The sequence below is a fragment of the Notolepis coatsorum genome (assembly GCF_963971535.1).
Source record: "Notolepis coatsorum genome assembly, chromosome: 2".
In the NCBI taxonomy this organism is placed as follows: domain Eukaryota; kingdom Metazoa; phylum Chordata; class Actinopteri; order Aulopiformes; family Paralepididae; genus Notolepis; species Notolepis coatsorum.
The window spans coordinates 187,590,509-187,615,082 of NC_140166.1; the positions used below are offsets into that span (position 1 = coordinate 187,590,509).

General features: G+C 44.0%; 1 protein-coding gene across 1 annotated transcript in view; it reads left to right on the top strand.

The window, feature by feature from the left end:
• Positions 1-24,574, top strand: part of tmem59l (transmembrane protein 59-like) — a 37,467-nt gene that overhangs the window by 2,934 nt on the left and 9,959 nt on the right. Inside the window, exons 3-5 of the mRNA XM_084307445.1 lie at positions 134-228; positions 670-822; positions 24,311-24,410. Coding sequence (XP_084163571.1) covers positions 134-228; positions 670-822; positions 24,311-24,410 — 348 coding nt within the window. The remainder of the gene's footprint in view (positions 1-133; positions 229-669; positions 823-24,310; positions 24,411-24,574) is intronic.

Consider the following 24,574-nt stretch of genomic DNA (forward strand, 5'->3'; position numbering starts at 1 on the left):
AACTCCTTTACCTGTTCAATTCTTTCTCCGTCTCTCTCCTTTCATCTCCATCTCTCTCTCTCTCTCTCTCTCTCTCTCTCTCTCTCTCTCTCTCTCTCTCTCTCTCTCTCTCTCTCTCTCTCTCTCTCTCTAGCCTGCCAGGAGGCATATATTAAGCTCTTGGAGCAGGAGGCTTGCAGCACCGGCTGTGCCAGCCAACCTTCTGAACCGGAGATCAAGAGGAGGAGGGTGAGAATGGTCACTCAGCAAATGTCTGTCTGCACTCATAGGGAGGTGGCCAGACCCATTCAGGATATTTAGGGTGTGATATCATCAAAATCAATATTTGGCCACATAGACACACACACACACACACACACACACACACACACACACACACACACACACACACACACACACACACACACACACACACACACACACACACACACACACACACACACACACACACACACCAGACTCTTGTATTGAGTCTTGTATAATATATACTGTAGTAATACAATTTATAATATAGTGATATATGAGAATGGTCACTCAGCACTCTGTCTGTCTGCACTCATAGGGAGGTGGCCAGACCCATTCAGGATATTTAGCGTGTGATACCATCAAAAATCAATATTTGGCCACATAGACACACAACATGTAATTTGTGTCACCCCTTCTCTGCAGCTGAAGGCCATGACCCACCGCCCTAAGCCTCCCTCTGTCATGGAGGCTGTCTCCAGCTGGTGCAATGACATCGTCAGCTCTGCCCAGAGCTTCATCTCCTCCACCTGGACCTTCTACCTGCAGGCTGACGACGGCAAGGTGGTCGTCTTCCAGGTAAGAACAGAACACTGGGTCATCCGGGGCGCGTTAACTTGTAGGGTACAGCTACAGTACATGGCTAGTGTTGCTACTACCAGTATATCTTTAATTTTTTTTAAGATTCGTTTATTTTTTTTTAGCATTTTTACAGCTTTTTATCAGAGATAGGACAGGCAGAGAGGAAAGTTGGGTGAAGATGGGGAGGACATGCAGCATAGGTCCCCAGGCCGGATTCGAACCCCGGACGCTGCGATTACACTGCGAGCGCAGCTACATGGTGCGCCACTGTGGCGCCCACTACCAGTATATCTTAATGCCTGTTAGAATTACAAAGTTATTAACTCTATAACCATTTTACCATTTTACAGTCTGTTAACAGCAGGGGGAAATATGTAAAATCGACATGGTCAACACGATGATGATGTTGTTTACCGGCGATCTAAAAACAAGTAGTTTGAATGCGAATAGAGTGTGAGCTGGGGGACAAGTGTGTATCAAGCTAGCGTGTTTTTCCTCACAAAGCCCCATCCCTTTGTGTAGGGCTGCCGGGCGACAATTCAATATGACCATTTATCATCTTTCAATCGGATCATATTGTTGTGAAATCATGATATCAAGATATTGTGTGACACAATTCCGTTGTCTAAATTGATAATAACAAGCACATAGTTCTCACAAAAATGCATCTGAAATATTTGAGGGAATGTAATTAGAAAATTGCAGTTTTGTCACACTTTTTACATTGTCAGCAGGTCAACTGGATTACATTAACCTGTGGTTTCAGATACAATAGTGTGATATATATTGCTGTAGCAATGAGGGTGCTAACCCCTGGGTTCTGACCAACACAGCACACCTGACAGACTTAATGCCAAACAAAGAGTGTTTTTATTCCGACACTCATGGAGCAAAACCTGCGTTATACAACTCAAACTTATCTATTTCAACATGAACAGTCCTTTTCCAGGAGTCTATTAGTTCAGAGTTTCCCACTCCAAACGAATCCCTTCCTTCTGAATATGTGTACATCTCCACCTGTGCCAATTAACTCACCCCTACTGCTGCTTCGGCTGACAGAGGGCCTCTGGCATTGGGCAGGCTGCTATTACTGCTGTCTTATTTACCTGAGGATGCACCTGCCCTCAGCCCAAGTGGTACCCTAGATATGGAACCTCCCTCTGTCTGTCTGCAGGACAAAAGGGAGAGAAACGTTAGGTGCAGACAGGAGTGGCTCCCCACAGAGGGCTTGTGTTACTTACCCTCTCAAATACCAGCTGGCACTGCTCCGTCCACTGGCCCGGTTCTGAAGCACCCTTGTGGGTCGTCAGGTCAGTCAGGGGACTGGTCAGGTTCGCAAAGGCAGGGATAAATCGTCTGTAGTAGTCGGCCAGCCCCAAGGACCGTCTCAACTCTTCTTTGATCTTGGGCCTTCAGGCTGCAATAGGGAGGTGTAGTGGTCATTGGTGTTTCACCCGCGGTCCACCCTCCTTGAAATGGCAATGTATTTCCAATGGACCCATTTCTAAATCGTCTTGTTTAAAACAAATAAAGCATGAACATTGGCATGGTGTACCTTTCTGTGTGTATTCATCCACAATCTATAGCTCAGCATGAAACAATTAGCAATTAATCGTAAAAGTAGCAAAATAGCAATGTTTACGTTTTCGTTCACTGAGGAACTACACTTTACTTTGGCGCTGCTGACTGACGTCACCACAGCATAGACTCCTGGCTGTATTAGGCGACAGCACTGAACGACAGGCGTTCTACTGGTACAGTAAGTGTAGTTATTTTTTAACGACAAATTAAAAACCTTATAACTAACTTTATTTCAACCAAAAATGCTTAAACAATAATGTTAGTGATAGAAGGGAACTCATTTTGTGCAAAAATGGAAAGCTTGCCTGTTGTGAAGGATCAGATTAAACCGAATATATATATTTATTTATGGATATATATTTAATAGTATTTGTATATCGTTTGATATCCCCTGTATATTCCTTGTACAATATGCACTGAATATCCCTTTAGTCTACTAAACAGCCCATAATAGTTTCATTCTACCATTAGACGAGAACCTGGCGCCAGCAGCCATACCCCTAGGTTCAAGTTCAATCGTGCCGCCCAACATGTCGTGGCAAGCCCGGTTCCGCGTAGGAATACGTCTGGCGAAATACGAATGGTACTATTTGTTCACAGCGCATATATATATGGCGCAAGTAAAGTAGAACTTTCTTTTAGTCCATTAGTTCTTTACCCTCCAACCGAGTAACAGACGCGAAGCCTCACCCACGACGCACGTGTGGTGCAGTAAGGCCTACTTGGCCTCAGAATAGGCATTGAGATATCGTGTGGATTAATAGTTGAATTGTCATAGTTTGGCACTATACCGTCGAGTTGGACGTATTCTATTAAGCTAATAATAGTCTATTTATGTATGGTGCATCGTCGGTTAGAGTTATAAAGTTATCAGTACCCCCATCGTTCCTGACGTTATCTGGAGTCTTAACCAGGCTGGGCAGACCACTAGTGGTGCTTGCATCCGAGGAGCTCCGGGCCAGGGCGACTGGACCTGTACATTGGATTACTCTACCCGGACGACGGCGAGCCTTCCACGGCTTGGATTATGCTTTGGGTGCTTTGATTATTCCATGGATAACGGCCAACACTGCGGAGTGTTGGAACTACCCCCCGGAGAGGAGTCAAGGTGAGACGGCGCTCTACACCAGTGAGGTCGCCTCACGTCTCTCCGTTCAATGTTGATTTACCTACGAATACTCATTTGCCATACAAGTGCATTTCAAATCATAAGTGTAAACAAGTGAACGTTGTATATACCTTTTGCTATATTAAATATTCGATTTGTACATTTGTGTGGACTTCGTTTCATCAGGTGGGAAAGTGTTCATCATATCTATATCATGTACTGGATGGCCAGAAGTTAAAGTACAAGAGGTAGTGGTTTAATAATACCCTACTTAACAATACAGTCAGGGAATTGTACCCCTCAGTTACATTGCCAATGTTCATGAGGCAGAATTATTACAATAGCCGATAACACATTTTCCCAATGATAAATCCCTATACATGGTGGACCGCGCGGGAAACTAAAGTGACGTCAGACTACACCTCCCAATTGCTGCTGTCTTACTCGTATCTATCTGAGGACACATCTGCTTGCAGCCCAAGTGGTGCCCAGATACCGAACCTCCCTCTGTCCAACGGCACACTTCTTCTAGTTGGCCATGAGCCCCGCCAGCCTCAGTGTCTCCAGCACTGTGGCCACCTGCTGCACCCAACTGTCACTGTGGACGATGACGTCCTCCATGTAGGCAGCAGCATACAGTGTGGGGCCCGACCACCTGGTCCCTGGACGATGCCGTCGTCCATGTAGGCAGCAGCATACAGTGTGGGGCCCGACCACCTGGTCCCTGGACGATGCCGTCGTCCATGTAGGCAGCAGCATACAGTGTGGGGCCCGACCACCTGGTCCCTGAGGCGATGACGTCGTCCTTGTAGGCAGCAGCATACAGTGTGGGGCCCGACCACCTGGTCCCTGAGGCGATGACGTCGTCCATGTAGGCAGCAGCATACAGTGTGGGGCCCGACCACCTGGTCCCTGAGGCGATGACGTCGTCCCTGTAGGCAGCAGCATACAGTGTGGGGCCTGACCACCTGGTCCCTGGACGATGCCGTCGTCATGTAGGCAGCAGCATACAGTGTGGGGCCCTGACCACCTGGTCCCTGGACGATGCCGTCGTTATGTAGGCAGCAGCATACAGTGTGGGGCCCGACCACCTGGTCCCTGAGGCGATGACGTCGTCCCTGTAGGCAGCAGCATACAGTGTGGGGCCCGACCACCTGGTCCCTGAGGCGATGACGTCGTCCGTGTAGGCAGCAGCATACAGTGTGTGGCCCGACCACCTGGTCCCTGAGGCGTTGGAACCTCACTGGGGCACCGAACACAGAGGGGAAGTGTGGTACAAACTACAGAGTAGAGAAAGAAATTTTTTCCTAGATATCTCTGGAGATAAGGGAATCTGCCGGTAGCCCTTTGTCAAAGCCAGTGTCGTGAAAAAGTGAGTTGTGCCTCTTGCTCTGAATGCCAACTGATTAACCCACCAGCCATCCCAAAAGCGCCTTTTGTGCCAATAATTGAGATCCCATTTGGTTTGAGTGAATTGGTTGCTGTGCCTCCCCAGTGAGCAAGGGCAGTGATCGCGCCGCCCATTCTTCTATCAGCCAAGAGCATGTTGTTGCTGGCGCCACAAAGGCCTGAGGGTCGTCTTCTGCTGTCATCTTCTGAATAGTGATGTGCAGGCAGGCCTGTGTAGGCTGGCATGAGGCTGCTGGCTCACACGAGGACGCTGCTCTGGTTTGCACCAGGCTGAGGAAAGCCTGGGTCTGGAGTTCAGTTTGAGCCCGTAGCGCCACTAGTTGTACCTGCTGGAACCCCGTCTGCCTCTTCTGCATCGCAGCAAAGCTCCTTACCATCCTACCGAGTGCTTATACTGGTTGGCTATCCATGGTCACAGTCCCCATTGGGTGCCACTTTAGCCACGAGGGTACTACCCCCTGGGTTCTGACCAACACAGCACAGCAAAACCTGCGTAACACAACTCAAACGTCTTTTTATCAACTTGCTTGTTCTTAAATCAAAACAGTCCTTTTTTCCAGGATTCCATTAGTTCAGAGTTTCCCACTCCAAATAAATTCTTGCAAGTTCCTTCCTTCTGTGTGTGTATATTATCTCCACCTGTCACTCTCCCTCTGCAGCCGACACCTAAACCACACCCCTCCACCCACAATCAATATAGTATATACAATGTCAAATAGCATGATATTGATTTCTTCCATATATCCCAGGCCTACTTTTGTGTGTGTAAATCCTAAAGGCCAGTTTTGCATTTGGGGATAGGTCACATGTCTAATCTTTGCCTGGGACAATGGTAAATGGTAAATGGACTGCATTTATATAGAGCTTTTATCCAAAGCGTTTTACAATTTATGCCTCACATTCACCCATTCACTCACCAACAGTGAAGGCAACCATGCAAGGTGCCAACCTGCTTGTTGGGAGCAGTTAGGGGTTAAGTGTCTTGCTCAAGGACACTTCGACACACTGCTGATGGAGGAGGGATCTAACCGGGAACCTTCCGATTACCAAACCAAGCCGATTAATTTTGTGTTATAGGTTTTGCAGCTACCTGTAAAAGAAAAGATTAAATATATGCTGAGATAGTCGAGCAACATTTCATAATTACAAAAATAATGAATATAATATAGTAGCCTACTTAAATTGTTGAAAACAGCATATTGTCTGTGATAATTTCAGCTATCCTCAACATTCTCAATGCATGCATTTACATCAAAGAGACAGCTTCAAGTGAATGAGCCAAATGTATCATCAGCATACTGTGTAGATACTGCGTCATTTCCCATTTTCATGACAGAGCCAAGTTGTGATTTAAAGTATTCTGTCTTCACAACTCATAGATCTTTTTAATTGTTCTTTTTTAAAATGGAGGTTTATAACCATGTCAGTGGATCTTTAAACATTATCAGTTGAGCTCACCTCTGTTGCCCTTAACAGGTTTTGAAATATAAGATGTCTTGGAGTTTGGGGCACTGCCAAAACATTTCCACAACCCTCTTTAGAGTCGGTGCATCTGTGAAGGTTGAGTGAAAACAAGGGCATATAGCGAAGATTCTGGAATATGATGGACCCTGAAACAATCCCAGCTGCACTTAGCTGTTTAGAAATGTCTTGTGACTGTCATCCCTCTTCTACCCCAGAAGAACCATGCATATTTCATGACTTAAGGGGAAGATTAGCATAATCAATAATTAGCGAAGGGCAGAAGAAGATTTATAAAAGGTTTAGATGGTGAATCTTTGCAAGGTCATAGGCTACGTGTCGGGAGCATGAATGAAATGTGAAGTGTAAAACATGGAAAACGTATATGGAATACATGCCATGTAAAACTATATATAAGAAAGTGGCTATATCTATGTAAATATCTATCAATTGTAAATATTATCAAAACTGTTACACATGTCAATTACAATGGCCAAAATTAGGGCTGTTTTCAACTAAAGAAACTCTTAGCTGACTAATAGTTAGAGGACTTTGTCGACTAATTGATTAAATTGTATTTCCCACATGCAATAATTTAGTAATTTACATTCAGTAATTTAGCTGACGCTTTTATCCAAAGCTGTACAACAAGTCAGCAGGAAGCAGAAATCCCTCTTTAAATCAACCGATTAATTGACCGAGAGGGGGCAGCCCTGATCTGAATGACCTCATGTTTTATGAAAGGAAAAGTATGCTCACTATCTTCACTAGAAGACAAACCATCAGCACATTTTGTAATATCACTAATTAGCAAAATGCAAATATGGTTTATGGTCGTGATTTAGATTAGATTAGATTTTTCTGAAATGCATATACAGTACATGATAACATTAAGATATCTTGAGAAATATCTATTGAGATCCCTTGAAATGTAATGAAAATGAAGTGTTATATTTGCCAGATTTCTGATGCTATGTTATGTAATTTTATGTTACGGTATTACACTTTTTTGAACAGACATGACAAGGGCTTAAAAAAGAGGTGACGCAAAATCGGAATGTTAAACATTTATTGAGATTACAAGATCTCTTTTTTGAGGGAGCCCTGTCCAGGATAGCAGCAATACAATGTTGCATAAACAACATAAAAGCAAACATTAAAAATCAAATCAAATAAAATTTATTTGTAAGGCCCGACAACACACGTTAATGTCCTCATGGGCCGGACACGTCTTCTTTAACACATTAAGGACCGTCCACGAGTTAACTCGTGTTTCGATTCCACCCGTTGAGGACCAGAGCCACGAGTTAACTCGTGGCAAGTTGTTATTGTTTTATTCCATATTAATAAACGGATCAAGATCCCGGATCGACTCTGCAGATTTACCCGCCAGATTTAAATCGGCGACATGCAATACCGGCCAGATCCTCTTAGGGGCGCCATCGCTCCACTGCAGTATCATTGAGGCCGAATGGGAAAATAATTTTTTTTACTGTCTGGGGCGTTTCATATGAGCCTGGATCCCAGCCGAACATCCTCCATCTTTGATCACGTTACGGAACGCAGATTTCAGCCTGGAATAATGGGATTTATGATCAGCCAATGGACATATCGATCTACCAGATGCCGTGGAATAATGGGGAAATGCTGCCGGCAATCACATGGGCTGACGGTAGGATACTATTCACCCAAATTACAGCCGGATTGGACATTGTTGTAACACGCACGCGATCGATCAGTGAATGTGGCTACTTGAACGCACACTGTATTGCTAATCAATAATACTAATCTGCGTCCCCCGCCGCCCCCATTTCATCCATAGATGCTCTGTAATAGTCCGGATGCTAAGCAGTTTGTTTTATTTCATTCGTATATATACAACAGAAATGGCGTTTTATATAACGTGACAAACCCTTAGCTTCATATCTAGCTTCCCAGAAAAAAGACGAGACGAAAACTGCGATAAAGCTTATATTCACGATATAGCTATAAAATGACAACCAACCGATGGATTTTTATTTTCTTTAAGCCATTATGAAGGCACGGTTTATGCACTCAAGTGACAATGAGAATGGACAGATAGCAATACTATAAAGTATATATATAGCTGTTAGAAAGTACATCGGTTTGATGACTAACCCTGGTCCTCTAGAACCATATTACACTGCAAACCGTGGTCCTCAATGTGTTAAACAAGTCAAGAAGAAACATGACAATAAATCAAGAACAAAACAAAAACACCATGAAATTAAAAAAAAAATTTAAAAAAAGAATGAATAAATGAATGCAACACTCCTAGACATACCCCACGCGAAGGTAAGGAAAAACTAACTAAAAACCTAGCAATAGGAAAAAAGCACCACAGGCAATGTGGAGGGGAGAAACCTTAGAAGGGCTGTTCAAGGGGTGTCGGTGATAGTAGTGTTGCTATAAAACAGGCGAAACAGTTGGTAAGCATAAAGCATGTACATATACGTGTAATGAAACACAAATAAGTACATGCAATAGCAACTGGGGTACATAAGGACATTTTGAAAGATTGAAAATAGAGCTGATGAGCGGCTGGGTGGCGCAGCGGACATTGCGCTCGTCACCAACGCAAGAGACACCGGGTTCGACTCCGGCTGTCAGCGCTGCCTCCGGCTTGGGCCAGCCGTCGTACTAACTCAATTGGCAGAGTTAGAGGGTGGAAGTTGATGGGTGGTAATCTGGATGTTGTGGACAACGACTCCTACAAGTCGGTTGGGGACGCCTGCACAGCAGAGACAGGAAATGGCGGGGTAGTGTGAGCCTCCCACACATTACACCTCGCAAAATGAGAGTCCGCGCTGGCAGGTGAAGAGATGTGACAGGCTGCCTCCTCGTGTACTGGAGGGGACACGTGATGCAAGGCTTCTATCCTCCCTACAACCGGCCTGTGGGGGGCATATGCGAGCAACGTTCAAGACAGGGGAGGGAAGAATTGGCACAATGGAATTGGGATGGGAGAAAATAGAAAAAGAAAAAAGAAAAGAAAATAGAGCTGATGACGGATCCATTTGAGGTATGGGGGCGGCGTAGAGAGGATCGCATCTTGTGGTGATGACCGCACTCCGGTCATCACCACAAGACATCCACTCACAGGGAGACAGGGAGACGGGGACAGGCGTTAGACAGTTCACGTGTTTGTGATGGGCGGACAGCAATAGATACATGTAGTAAGCATATATGTGAATAGAATAGATACATGTAGTAAGCATATATGTGAATAGAATAGAAGTACTTAACCCAGCAATGAACTAGAACAGGCATGGTTTAGACGTTTTGATGAACATTGTTACTCAGCTGATAGATTTGTGCTCTTCCTGATGACTTGTCGTACAGAACTTGTAAGTCGCTTTGGATAAAAGCGTCAGCTAAATTACTAAATGTAAATGTAAATATAGCAAAACATGCAGTAGTAACTCACAGAATCATATGCCTAAAAATACTAGAGGAAATGGAATCTAGCTAAGGGAAGCAATTACAAATACCAGTTGAATCTGCCTCCAAACCCTTCACTACATTTTTTAATGTCCTTATCGGAATCAGCTCATATTAATATGACATATAGCTGCAAATCTGTCTGCAAGTGGTTCCATGCAGCAGGAGCAGCGAACATGAAGGCCTGTTTGCCAAGTTCAATGTGAACCTCAGGGACGGGTCAGTAAGGGACAGTAAGAGGGTGTCATTTGAGCACAAACCATACTTACTAGTTTTATGTGAGATATACCCACAAAGGTAAGAGGGACGCAGACCAAGGATGGACTTAGATAAATGTGTGCCAATGAGTGAGTCTGCAGGAGGCCAGTGAAGGCCAGTGAACCTCAGAGCACTGTGTGGTGCACAGTATCCAGCCAATGCAAGCATTGGGCAGAGGAGTGCATGTACAACAGACCACCACAGTGACAGCAAGGGAAGGAACGTAACCTCAACCAATGTTTCCTGGCAACAAAGGAAAATCAGGATTTATTTATGTGAAGTTTAAAAGTTAAACGGTCATCAATTTAGATACTTGATCTGTGACCCTGCAAGGTTACAATGTCAGGAAGAGAGGCTAATGTCTTTCTGGCATTAGAAAACAACATCAGTTTCGTTTTTGTAGCATTCAACACAGTTTCAAATCATGCAACTGTACCTCTACAATACCAAAAGCAGACTGCAAATACTCAAGGGATTGAGAAAGAGTGGCACCACAACAGTAAATGGCAGTATTGTCTTCATAACTTGGCCCAAGTTGTTAATGTTTACATAGATAGTAAACAAAAGTGGACCCAGAACAGAGCCCCTTACATAACATGTAGTACACTGGAGGAAGTAAAATGTTGCTTCAGGTTAAAGTGGTCAACTGTATTGGAGGCCTTTGAAAGATCGATAAAAAGTACATCTGTTAGAGTGAAATGTTGTCTCCATATTGCTATGTGTAGGTTAGCTCTTTAGGTTAGTTTGAGCAGTTGGAGAACATAGGTTTGGGCAGTGTCCATTATTGCTGTTCTTCTTGGCATAGCTTTCTGTCTCATCCAGAGATCCACTGCTCAGGACCTGGTTCTGGAGCTCTAGAGCCATGCTGCAGCCTCTGCATGTTTCCCTTAGAGCTCCGTCACTTCTAATCTGGGAATGCGGCACGTCGGTGCAGGATGGTGCGCTGGTGTGAATAAACATACATCCACAAGGAAAAATAAACTATAACCAAAGTAGTGAGGTTGCACTTTCAAAACAACTCAAATCTTCTCGCTGAGTTGTCCAGAAGGTTTCTGTAGCTGCTGCCTTGTCCTTGCTGTTTCCGCAACTCTCAGTTGTGTGTCTCTCTCTCTCCCTCTCTAGTAGCATAGTACATAGTAGACACAGTAAGACGGTTATCTTTATTTCATAATTTTTTTCAGATATTGATTGAAAAAGTGTGCTTTTAGTCTTTTAGCTTTCAGCTGTCCTGACTGTGGTGGAAAGTGTGTTCTACCTCCAATATCTACCTGCTTTGCCAGTGAGCTAGCATGACATGGCTGGTATCTATGGATTTTTCAAGAAACCGTTAGCTTAAAAAACATTAAACCACTGGAAAAGGCCATTTATAAGATAGTTCCCCTTTAATTGAATGAATACAAAGTAAGAGCTGCACTGGCTTCCCCTTGCCGCATTCATCCTCTACAAGGTCCTTGACCTGGTATACCGTGCAATGAGGGAAACGGCTCCCTCCTACCTCCAGTCTCTAACTACACCCCCCAAAGACCCCTACGCTCAGCATCTTCTGGCCACCTGAGACCCAGCTCCCGGGGGGGTCATCAAAGCAAAGCAGGCTATTCTTGGTCCTCGCTCCACAATGGTGGAACGAACTTCCCACCACAATCAGGACAGCCTGAAACCCACCCAATCTTCTACCGTCAACTAAAAAAACACACTTCTTCACATCTGAAATGGAAAAAAAACTACTAACCTTCATGCTGTACTATCATGCACTTTTCTACTAAGGAATCTACCTTGCCTATACCACTACCTACTATGCTAATATGTCTATACTACTATGCACTCAAGACTGTAGCACTCAAGTTCGACACTGTTTGACAAACAACCTTAGCTGCTAGAGTTGTACCCTTTCTGCTGACTTGTTGTACAGAACGAAGAACTAAGTCACTTTGGATAAAAGCGTCAGCTACATGACAAAATGTAAATGTAAATGTATGTAAATGTAAATGTGAGTTATATTTGAATTTAAAATGAGGGAAGTAGAATATAATATAATTAAATACATGTTAATTTGTCCATCTAACTCATATAGACAAGGGCTTTCATTTAAAATATTATGATATGGATGGTAATGGACTGCATTTATATATCGCTTTTATCCAAAGCGCTTCACAACTTATGCCTCACATTCGCCCATTCACTCACACATTCACACATTGACGGCGGAATGTGAATGAATCATCTGCCGTTATGGGTTAAGTGTCTTGCTCAAGGACACTTCGACGCGCTGCCGGGAGGAGCTGAAATTGAACCGGGAACCTTTCCGATTACCAGATGACCGCTCTACCTCCTGAGCCACTGTCGCCCCCATGATATCAATAACAAACTAATGACAGGCTGGTGACAGACAGAGATAAAGTAGGCCTGTATAGCTCCAGTTATATTTCATTACTGGCATTCGTGTCTCGCTCTGCCTTTGGGAAGCATCCATTGCTCATAGTACCTACTGTACTCGCTGAAAAAACGTTCTCTTGCACCTTTACATCTACCACCGCCACGCCCACCTCCGGTCCCATAAATAAAGCGTGGCGGTGGTAGATTTAAAGGTGCAAGAGAAAGTTTTTTCAGCAAGTACAGTAGGACGCTTCCCAAAGGCAGAGCGAGACGCTCAGCCAGTATTCATATAACTAGGGTTATAGGATAACCTTCGGTCGTACGGAGAGTCGCGAAGACAGCAGAACCTTTAGCTCCTCATGGTGACAGATGCGTTTGTTTTAGGTCAGTGACACGCTAGCTGAAGCAGAGAGCACCGGCCAGGCTCCGCAGGGCTCTGAGCTGTCTAGCAGGCCTGTGTTTAGTGGGCAGCTGGCGTACTGCCATACACTTGACGGATTGACTTTGTGGGCATAGAAACAACTTGAGAAAGTCCAGCTAAGCATGAGGGACAGCAGAGGAGGGGAAGCCAACGCACTGCTGCCTGCGCTACAAATCATGTTTGTGGACATACATAATGAGTCGAGTGTCCAAACACACACCCGTTTATGTCTTTGTTTGTTTTTATCTGTCTGGGTGTATAATTTGTATATGTGTGTGTGTGCGCTCTCACTGTATATGTATGTGTGTGCGCTCTCATTGTATGTTTGTGTGTGTGTGTGTGTGTGTGTGTCCTCTGGGTGTGAGGAGGACTTGTGTGTGGTGTCGTGTGTCGTCTCCAGCACGATAAAAGAAAAACAGGAAGCCATAAAGTGACCAAGCTATGGTAGAAGTTAGTTGAGATTATAGAGATGTTTGAAATAAGCTCTCAACCGCAACCTTACCAGGAATAGAAAGCATGGTGTCCTCACTTATAGGTTAAAAGGGTGAAATGTATTTCCTCTTTGCACATTCTCCTTTCCTTTTAAAAGCGACAGTGTCTCAGAAGGTAGATCGGTCGTCCGGTAATCTGAAGGTTCCCGGTTAGATGCCGGCTCCTCCTGGCAATGCGTCGAAGTGTCAACCCCTAACTGCTCCTGGCGAGCAGGTTGGCGCCTTGCATAGTTGCCTCTGCTGTTGGTGTGTGAATGTGTGAGTGAATGGGTACGTTGTAAAGTGCTTTGGATAAAAGCACTATGTAAATGCAGTCCATTTACCATTTCCTTTCCAGTTGGAAAAGAAAACTGAAAATGCCATTTACCTTGACATTCTCACTGCACCCTTGTTCATTAAAACACATCATTCTCTGGTGATGCAAAGGATTTGAAATTGAATTGGAAAAACGTATGTGGGTTGAATACTTCCTGTGATTGAGTTGCACAGTGTTAGTGAGATGCCTTGGTCTCTGTGTCCATCAAGTACACGGTTGAATACAAAGAGGGAAGGTCAAGTTCCTGCCCATTCTTTGGATAATTGCAATAAGTCACTCTGCTGGAATGAACTTAAAGACACTCACACAACTGAGAGCAGAGGGCTCTGGGTTATCAGTAGGAGTGGTATAGTAGAATGTTTTTTTTTTATCCACTTTTTCTCCTCCTATTTTTCTGTATTTTTTCTCCCATCCCAATTTAGTCGTTATGCCAATTCCCCACTCCCCTTCCTGGTCGTTGCGCGCATGTGCCCCCCACTGGTCAGTCCAGGGAGCCCTGAAGTCTATCAGATGCTTCCTCCGATACATAGGAGACAGCCAGCAGCCTCTTTTCACCTGACAGCGAGGACTCTCACTGGGGAAGTGTAACTCGTGGGAGGATCACACTACCTTACCCTGTTCCTTCCCTCGCTGTGCAGGCGCCCTGACCGACCTGTAGGAGTCGCTGTTTACAACGACCAGAATACCACCCACCGGCTTCCCACCCGCTGACACTGCCAATAGACCTATCTCAAACCCTGCCCCTTTTCTTGATCCTCCAATCACAGCTGTCGCTTACCTCCGAGGTAAGCGACAGCTGTGATTGGAGGATCAAGAAAAGAGGGCAGGGTTTGAGATAGGTCCAGTATGACGGCCGCCCAAGCCGGAGGGACCGCTGACAGCCGGATTCGATACCAGTGTCTCTGCGGTGGTAGACAGAAAAAAACAGCCCCCGGTGGGCGGTCGTTAGTGGTTAACATACCGTTGTATTCGTTCGGTACACTACACACAGCCGTTTGGTACGGTACGGTACACACTGAAACGGTTCGGTACGGATACGTGTACCTTTACACCCCTACTTCCTACAGTGTCCAATGAAGCTGGCCTCTATTTTATGCATTGTTTTTGCATTTCAATATTGTAACTCTCTCACTCACTCACTCACTCACTCACTCACTCACTCACTCACTCACTCACTCACACTCACTCACTCACTCACTCACTCACTCACTCACTCACTCACTCACTCACTCACTCACTCACTCACTCACTCACTCACTCACTCACTCACTCACCAACCAGTCTTACAATAAAATGATGGATAGTGTTGTGACAGTGTGTGGTGGACTAATACATGTAAAACAGCAGTATCTGATTAGTATACAATACAGATGTTTTCTAGCATGTTATTATTTCATTCATCAGTCCCGATTCAAGTAATTTAATATTGAATATCTATTATTGATACAGAGTCCCGATCCAATTTTTGTATTTTCCTACATAATACAGCTGCACAGTGCACACTTCAAGTATATCAAATTTTGTAAAGTCAATGTAGGTAAGGTATGTTTGGTACATCAATAGCTCAAGACAAGGCACTAATCTATTCATTCAATTCAACCTTTATTTCACAGGAGTACATTGAAGGGTGGGCCCTCATTTCCAATGATGCCAAGATTACAGTAGGCAATATAACAAAATAAAAACAAAGATAAGTCAGACAATAAGAACACAAATATTAACATTGGTTAAAACAATTCCTACCTGTAGTTACTGTAAAACAATTACATTACTATTTCTAAGCATATTTCTGAAATGTCTCAATGTTATCAGGGAACCAATATTTAAAGTGCACTGTAGGTTATACCACAAGTCCAGAACACAACATCTAAAAGCAGTCTTTCCGAGTTCAGAATTGACCCAGGGAACATGTGGTGTAATCCAGTCCTGAGAGTGGGTTTGATAAACTCCTACAGTGAGGTTTGATAGTGAATTGACCTGAGGAACATGTAGTCATAAGAGTGGGTTTGATAAGCTCCTATAGTGAGGTCTGATAGTGAAGTAAAGACGAGGTTGTCAACATCAGCTTCCCTCAGGCAGGCAAATTGGTGCTTTCTCTCTTCAGGAGAGCTGTATTTACAAAACACCTTAATTCAACCAGTATTAACTTTTACTCATATTGAATAGGATAGAATGACCTGATAAAGGATAAGAGTTGCTGAGGTTGCTAACATTAAGTGTTAGTCTATTCACAGGAGCACTGTGATGTAACAGACACACAAGGAAGATACCCCCCCCCCATGGCATAACCCCCCTTGGCTGGCATCTCAGTGCAGATCTCACTCCAGTTGGCCCATAGCTAGTCCAGTGTGTAGCCCATGAGCTGGTTCTCTTACTGTACTGCTCATGCAGTACGGTACATCCTAACCACAACAAGAAGTAAATCCACCCAGACCCCAAAATAACCAAATAAGGGAGGCACTTAATTGTGTCCAGGACCCCCCCCCCCCCCTCCTTTCTCTCTTTCTCTCTAAAGCCAGAGTACCTTTGGAATTCCCTCTTGTAATGCATGACAGATGCAGATCAGGCCCAGCTCGTTCTGATGGCAAGATCTCCCCGGCCCGCAGCCAATGAGAGTCCTCCTGCTCCATCCCTGAGACTTTCCTCTAGCGCCGCATCTGGTTCCAATGCCCTCTGTGAGAAGGCTAGCTAGTAGTGATAAAACCACTCGTGAAATCACTTTTGACTAGAGCAAAAGCCTCTGGAATACTGTGATTGCACTGGCAAACAAACTAAACAAACCTACTGTGTGCGATTACAGAATATTACAGTATAACGTCTTCACAACAGAGCTGATTGTTTTGGATACAGACTCAAATCTGCCATTATAATGTTTAATGAAGTTCTGTCTCACATTATATTATATTGTATTATTATTTATTATAATATAATATAATATTATGCAACAAGCGACAATAAGTATGAGACAGCAAATTACTTTAGCTGAGTCAGCATTACAGCATGAGGCGTCACATGGCACCTTGGAGTTCATTGATTTAGTGAAGAGTCAAAGTCATAGAGATGTAAAAGGTGTGTGTGTGTATCTGTGTGTGTGTGTGTGTGCATTTGAGTGTGTGACTGTGTGCATGTATCTGCGCTTGTGTTGTATAAGCATGCATTTGTGTGTGTGTCTGTGTGTGTGTGTTGTGTGTGTGTTTGTGTGTGCGTGCGTGCATGTGTGTGTGTGTGTATCTGTGTGTGTGTGTGTGTATCTGTGTGTGTGTGCATTTGAGTGTGTGACTGCGTGCATGCGCTTGTGTTGTATAAACATGCATTTGTGTGTGTGTGCGTGCGTGTGTGTGTGTCTGTGTGTGTGTGTTGTATGTGTGTGTGTGTGTGTGTGTGTGTGTGTGTGCATGCATCTCTGTGTGTGTGTCTGTGTGTGTGTGTGTGTGCATGCATCTCTGTGTGTGTGTCTGTGTGTGTGTGTGTGGTTGCTGAGGCTAGGAAAAGGACTGGGCATTGGCTACGACTGCAGTTGCAGTGGAGGGAAGGTCAGCAGAGGGGATCCGAAATCCTCTTTTAATGAGTTCTCCTGGGGAACCACAAACACAGCATACATAATAATGAAACACACAATAATGCAGAAACTGAGTGTGTGTGTATGCGTGCGCGTGTGTGTGTATGTGCGCGCGTGTGTGTGCGTGAGTCTGTAGGGGGGGGGGGGGGGGGGTTGAATGCACCTTCTGTCTTCATTCTATTTCATTCTATTCATTCTAAATAATTTATGTATATCTACATTTCTACTCTTACCTGTTCTACTCAACTTCTTGCTAAGGTAACTTTGTAAGTCAAGTGGCATTTCACGTTTCATATTGACGGGAGAGAACATGGCAGAGGAAGTGAGGCTGAGAGCAGGTAGACAGTAGGATGTACTCTCCAGTTAACTCAGAATTAACATCAAGAAATACACATTCTTGTTGTCACAATTAGGCAATGTTGCAATAACATGCCTGCGCTCACAGGTCTATCTTCTCCATTTCCTGTCCTCTCTTTCTTATCTAATATCCAAATAATACCATTTAGTTTACTAAAAAACAATACTGGGCTACCCATTCTCCTTTTAGAAAACATTTAAAGGGTAATTCCATCATTTGAGGGCTAAATGACTAATACACATGTTGGAACTGTCCCTGTACTGAGCGAGGTCGCTTCATCCAGCAGCCGTGAAACAGGCTGCAACGTAATCCTTGGGGCAATTTGTTCACAAAGTAGTACGCTAAAAGTACTTGTTTTTGCCACTGACTCTGACTCAGATTGTCACGATGAGTTGTTGCAGGAAGGCTGGAAACGTGAGTGAGAGGTGGAGAGTTTATTGTGCTGGAGAGTACAAAAAGCGTAGCGTCATCTAAAATATATAAAACAACGGTTTGTGTTTGTGCATTGTACGAATTAGGGATGTGCATAACAGTTAATTCACCATTTAATTGTTAGAATATCCGGTTCATTTAAAATAATCTGGATAACCAGATATCCTTGCATATCCCTGATATGAATTGTAAAGGGTCCAGGTGTACAAATACCAAAATGACCCTTTAAAGGCCGGATCCAAATCCAAATCCAGAGACTCAGACTTAGCTTCCTCCCCCAGGCCATCAGAACACTGAACACTGATCTCTCCACACACAAGCACACCTGAACACACACACGCACGCACGCACGCACGCACGCACGCATGCACGCACACACACACACACACACACACACACACACACACACACACACACACACACACACACACACACACACACACACACACACACACACACACACTCTCTCACACACAAACACACAAATTCTTAGGCTTAGCATTGTATTGTATTTTATTTGTATTACTTTTTATCTATTTCATTATCTATTCTATTTTATTATTTGTATTTTTTGCACAATCAAGGTGGGCATGGCCACCTTCATTTGACTACATGTCTCATGTATGTATGTGACAAATACATCTCTTGAATCTTGAATCGAATGTAAACAAATGGGTGGCCCCACCACCAGAAATATGAAATTAGAATAAGAAAATGCTTTCAGTCTGTAGTTCGTTTTCTGAACTTTTAGCACAAAGACCAATGCTAAACAACAGGTAAATATGAGTTCTTAATTCAATTTAGGGCTGACCTTCAAAGTTTTTTTCGAAGCTTCAGAGCCGAGATTCGATTTTAATTAGAACCTTCGAGATAAATTTTTTTTTATTATTATAATTTTTTATTTTTTTTTATGTTGTGGGACTTGTACAGCACTTTGGTAAAAAAAATACTATAGAGAATTGTCAGTGCTGTAATGTTTAAACCTTTTTAAATCTTAGACAAACAAAACACTTTGCTTTCATGAAATATTGTAAGCCGTCATTTGAGGATTTATAAAAGCAGCACAATGAACACATAATCTGTCAGTGCTGAGCCCGACCTCATCTTAAATAACAAACGGCATTGCTTGTTGTAGTTAACAAAGAGAGACAGAGTTGATTTTGCAGAAAAAAATTAAAAAAATTAAATTTAATTATTATAATTTCTTTTTTTTATATATTCAAATTTTATTTTCCCATTCGAATCCCATGCCCATCGAACAAAGCTTTGAAGTATTTAAGACAGCCCTAATTCAATTCACTGTATTTGAGGTTACATTGGGAAATTCCAAATAGCATATTTTCCGGATCAAACTCAAAGAAAAAAATAACCACAAAGGAATGTAATGTGAATATTCTCCACATTGATATAGTAAAAGAAAACAAGGATTGGGCCTTTAAAGGAACACGCCTACTTTTTGGGAAATTCGCTTATTTGCCATCTACCCTGGAGTTAGACAAGCAGATACATAATCTTTTTTTCCTCTGTGCATGCATTAGGCTTAGGGAACAGCCGCACCGTTAGCCTAGCTTAGCGTCATTCACTGGAAGTAGGTGTGCCAGTGTAGCCTAGTTCCAACAGTCACGAAATACACTCCAAATTCAACTCCAAAACTTTCCTGTAAACATGTTGTGACCTGCGTATTTACCACGTGGAGAAATTAAAAATAATAATTAGATATTTTCGTTTTCTAAGCAGATATATACCCGGACTTTTTTTTTGCCGAACCACTGCTGCCTGGGCACAGTGATTTCATCACCTCAAAAGCCCTGTTGTTTTTTGAAAAATGGGTTGGCGTGTTCCTTTAACTCATTGACTGCCACACTGTTTTCCCATCTTTACGTTATTGACAATTTTCACGATGTTTACGGACCCATCGTATATTCTATATTATAGCTATGGAGACACTAGTATGGCTCATTTGACAAGCACTATTTATAGTCCAACATGGACAAACCAGTTAATTTCTACATACTTTTGTTTGTGCGCTATTCCATGCTAAACATCGCCCCGTTTCAAAATAATCCAGTCTCGTTTTCTAGATAGTGAGATATGACGTGTTATATGCATATGCGCAAATCGTTCGGGTTGCTTGCCTGAAACCTGTATTATTTCCAAATCAAAGGTATATACCATATTAGGTGTTTCTTCACAAAATCATCAAAAAGGGGGGGGGGGGGTCGTTTTACGAAGCTGCGATCGTTACCAAAAGCACAGGCATTAAAGCGTTCCGTCTCCAGACGGATTTCCGTCAATTTGATTGGGGAGATCCGTCAATTTGATTCGCAGTCTGATGGAATTGGCTACTAGATTCAGATTCAGATTCCTTTATTACGCCATTTGTGTAAAAACACATTGGTAATTGTTGCAGCAATACAGTGTATGCATTTCCTTTCTTTTTTCACAGTAAACGACAAACACCAACACAGACACAGGACAAAAAACAGTGCAGTGGAGGAGTAATCAATAAAATACATATATATATATATATATATATATATATATATATATATATATATATATATATATATATATATATATATATATATATATATATATATATATATATATATATATATAAAGTGAAGAGTGCAGAGTTCCAGTAAGGACTAGTGCAGTGCAGTCAGTGTCATTGTGCCAGTGTCACTTGGGGGCAGAGGGGGGGGGGGGCCTGAGGCATTGATCAGCCTGGCGGCTGAGGGGAAGAAGCTCAGTCTGTGATGAGCTTTCACAGCCTTTGGGATCCTCAGCCTTCTCCCAGAGGGGAGCAGGGTGAAGAGGCTGTGACCGGGGTGGGATGGGTCGGCCATGATCTTCCTCGCCCTCTTCAGCGCCCTGGAGTCGTGCAGGGACCTGAGGGAGGGCAGGCGACAGCCGATCACCCTCTCCGCGGAGCGAATCACCCGCTGCAGCTTGGCGAGATCTTTTGCCGCTGCAGCGGGGAACCAGGAGATGATGGAGTGGGTGAGGATGGACTCAATGATGGCCGTGTAGAATTGGGCCATCATTGTCCTCGGCAGTTTATATTTGTTCAACTGCCGGAGGAAGAACATCCTCCCCTGGGCCTTGAGCAGGCCCGTGATGTTGAGCTCCCACTTCAAATCCCAGGAGATGGTCATGCCAAGGAATCGGCATGACTCCACGGAGGCCACCTGAGTGCCTCCCAGTATGATGGGAGGGGGCAGGGCTGCTTTCCTCCTGAAGTCCACTACCATCTCCACTGTCTTTTGAGCATTGAGCTCCAGGTTGTTGCAGCTGCACCAGCTCTGCAGCCTCTCGATCTCCCTCCTATAGGCCGACTCGTCCCCCCTGGAGATGAGACCCACCAGGGTGGTGTCGTCAGCGAATTTCAGGAGTTTGATCGAGGGGTGGAGAGAGGCACAGCTGTTGGTGTACAGGGAGAACAGTAGTGGGGACAGGACGCAGCCCTGCGGGGAACCGGTGCTGGTGGACCTAGAGCTGGAAATGCTCTTCCCCAGCCTCACCCGCTGAGACCTGTTGGACAGGAAGTCCGTAATCCACCTGCGAGTGGAGGCCGGCACCTGCAGCAGGGATAGCTGGTGCTCCAGGATGGGTGGAAGGATGGTGTTGAAGGCCGAGCTGAAGTCCACATACAAGATCCTGACATAGTTGCCCGCGCAGTCCAGATGTTCCAGCGTGTAGTGCACGCTGATTTGTAGATGCATACAGATTGAAACCAAATTTAGCCAATCAGAGGCGCCAAATATCATGAAAAGGGAATTTTTTTTCTATCGCGGCCGCGCCAAGCAGTCATTGTCACTCAGCGACCCGAGAGACAGGATTACCCTCTAATTCTGCGCTCCGTAATTTATCAACAACACGTCTGCTGAGTGAGCATTATAAAACAAACGTGTTTTAATCGACCGTGAATTAAAGTGTCAATGCTGTTTGTCATTTTAACAGCAGATACTTTCTTTTTTTAAACTTTGGCCATTCCCCTGGCTCTTTTATGTGTTTATCACATTTATTCTGGTCAAGGATGACCGACAGTAACAGGCTGAAAATGTTCAGATGGGGGGGAAGACACTCTGGGAAAGGCACGGCTGCAGTCCGGGATTCGAACTCGCTAAACCCCAGATCCGTGACGAGCACGGTTGTCCACGGCGCTGAAATAGCGCTCGCGGTACGTGGTGAGCTACTGGAGCTCCCCCAGCAGATACTTTCTTAAATGTCATCGTCCCGAGAGAGGGGTGTTGACGGGGAGCTCTGATGGGTTCGCTTGCTGGTGTTATTAGCATTAGCTGTAGAGCTAACCGAAAAACTAGTTTTAGTTTTAACGTTACCTTGGCTAAAGTTGGGGCTATTCATAATCCAGCAATAATGGCTGCAGACCTGCAAGCAAAGTACAGCAAGTTGGCACAGGAGTATTCCAAGGTAAATCACTTTTTCACCAGTAACGACGTTAGCTCATGCTAACCTAGCTCGCGTTAACTAGTGGCTAACCTAGCTCACGCTAACGTGGTCACTGATCGATCAAATTGGTCAAAAATCTATACAATCACCTGTTGTTGAATAAATACCATTACTTTATAGTTACAGTATTACTAAAAAACAGTATAAAACAGTAGCTGTAAAAAAGATTAAATAAAAAAATTATTATTTCGATTATTATTATTATAATTTTTTTTTATGTATGCACTGGTATCGGATCAGTATCGGTATCGGCCGATACCCAAAGCTTAGGTATCGGAATCGGATCGGGAAGGGAAAAATGGTATCGGAACATCTCTAGTTTAGTTCATGGTTCAAAGTAATGGGAAAAGGGTGCTAGCTCGCCATCAATCAGAAGCTAGCCACAAGACTTGCATTCACGCACTCCAGCACACAGCCTCCCTGCCTGGCACAACAACCACAACAGTAGGGTCTATAGTCACAGTCAGGACAGTAGGCTCTACAAGTAGGCTCCCTTAAAACGCTAACGCTATTAAAAAAAAAGACAGTGGAGGTTAAAATAAGAATATGACTTTGCCTGAAAAAAAGTTCAGTCAGGAGATTTTTTTTGCTTTAATCCCTGAAAGCATGTTTTAGGTTCGGTAAAATATACCTAAAATAGACTTTACCTTAGTCAGAAGGTACTCCAAAATGAATAATCCCAGTAGTTCCATCGCGATCGCCATTACTGGTGTGCATTGGGCCTGGCCTATAATACAGGAAACAATAGGTTTCAGGTGAGAAAATCGGCGACAGAAGTGTGCTCATTCACTTTGAGGGGGAGGGGATTCCTGCAGACGGAGGTACCGAGGCACTGAAAGACAACTGAGAGACCCAGTTCAAAAGGTAGGCGATACTGCCACCTGTCGGGATTCGATCGTCATTGCAATTATAACGTAGGCAGCGGTGCCAGGGAGACACAGGCAGGTCCACGCGAGTGTTTAGAATGCGAAAAACGAGATTTCTAGTTTATGGCGCTCAACGGTTGGATTTGAAACACGAGAATTCTCGTGTTTGGCGCAGAAAGAGTTAAGGACACTATACTGTATATAATGTGTAGATGGAACATCCCTTTTTCCCAGGGTGCACAGTCAAATTATGGTCCCTCAGACGGTCACGGACGGTCTGCCAGAGACGTTTATACTACGTATACGTTTAGTAGAGGGACATTCTAGCGCATTTCACAACTGGCTGAGCCAAAGTTGTGCCGTGGGTTTGGACAGTTTCGTGCTTGTTGGGATTTCATCCATCTCCTCGTGGTACTATCTATCCATCCTGATCGTTTTGGTGTGATTCGCTTAGTTTTGGAGATATCTGCTGTAGAGATATCTGCCCTCACTCCAATTCAACAGAGCTGAATGTGCACTTGGCTTGTGGCGCTCAAAGCAGACAAAAGATAATGAATGGAGGTGTACTTCAGTAGGAAATAGTTCCTACATGAAACTGTTCACATCAAGGTCTGTGTATTATTCTGAGTAACCAGGTCATGGTTTCTTCAAAGAGACATTGCTTTTGAGGTTTTTTGAGTGGCAAAGCTGAGTGTCATTCAACTCCATCGTATTGGAGTGACAGGAGACATCTCTAAGGCAGATATCTTCTAAACTAAACTGCCCTTTTAATGTCCCATCCAACTCTTCTCAGTTGGAGCTCTGCAGTGGCTGAACCACATACTGTTTAGACCATTTTCTGTCACTTTTGCCGGTGATTTACTGGCATAATTGCTGGTCGGAGGCTGAGAGTCTGATGTGTGTTGTTGGTCCCCAGAGCCAGCCTGAGTACACGCTGCCCGAACTGCAGGCGCCGCGTTCCAACGTGGCAGACAAACCCTGGCCGCTGGTCCACTCCCACACTCAGAGACCCCATGGTGAGGACACACACACACACACACACACACACACACACACACACACACACACACACACATACATCCACATACTGGATATATTTATATACGTCACACACACACACACACACATCCATATACTGGATATATTCATACACACACACACACACACACACACACACACA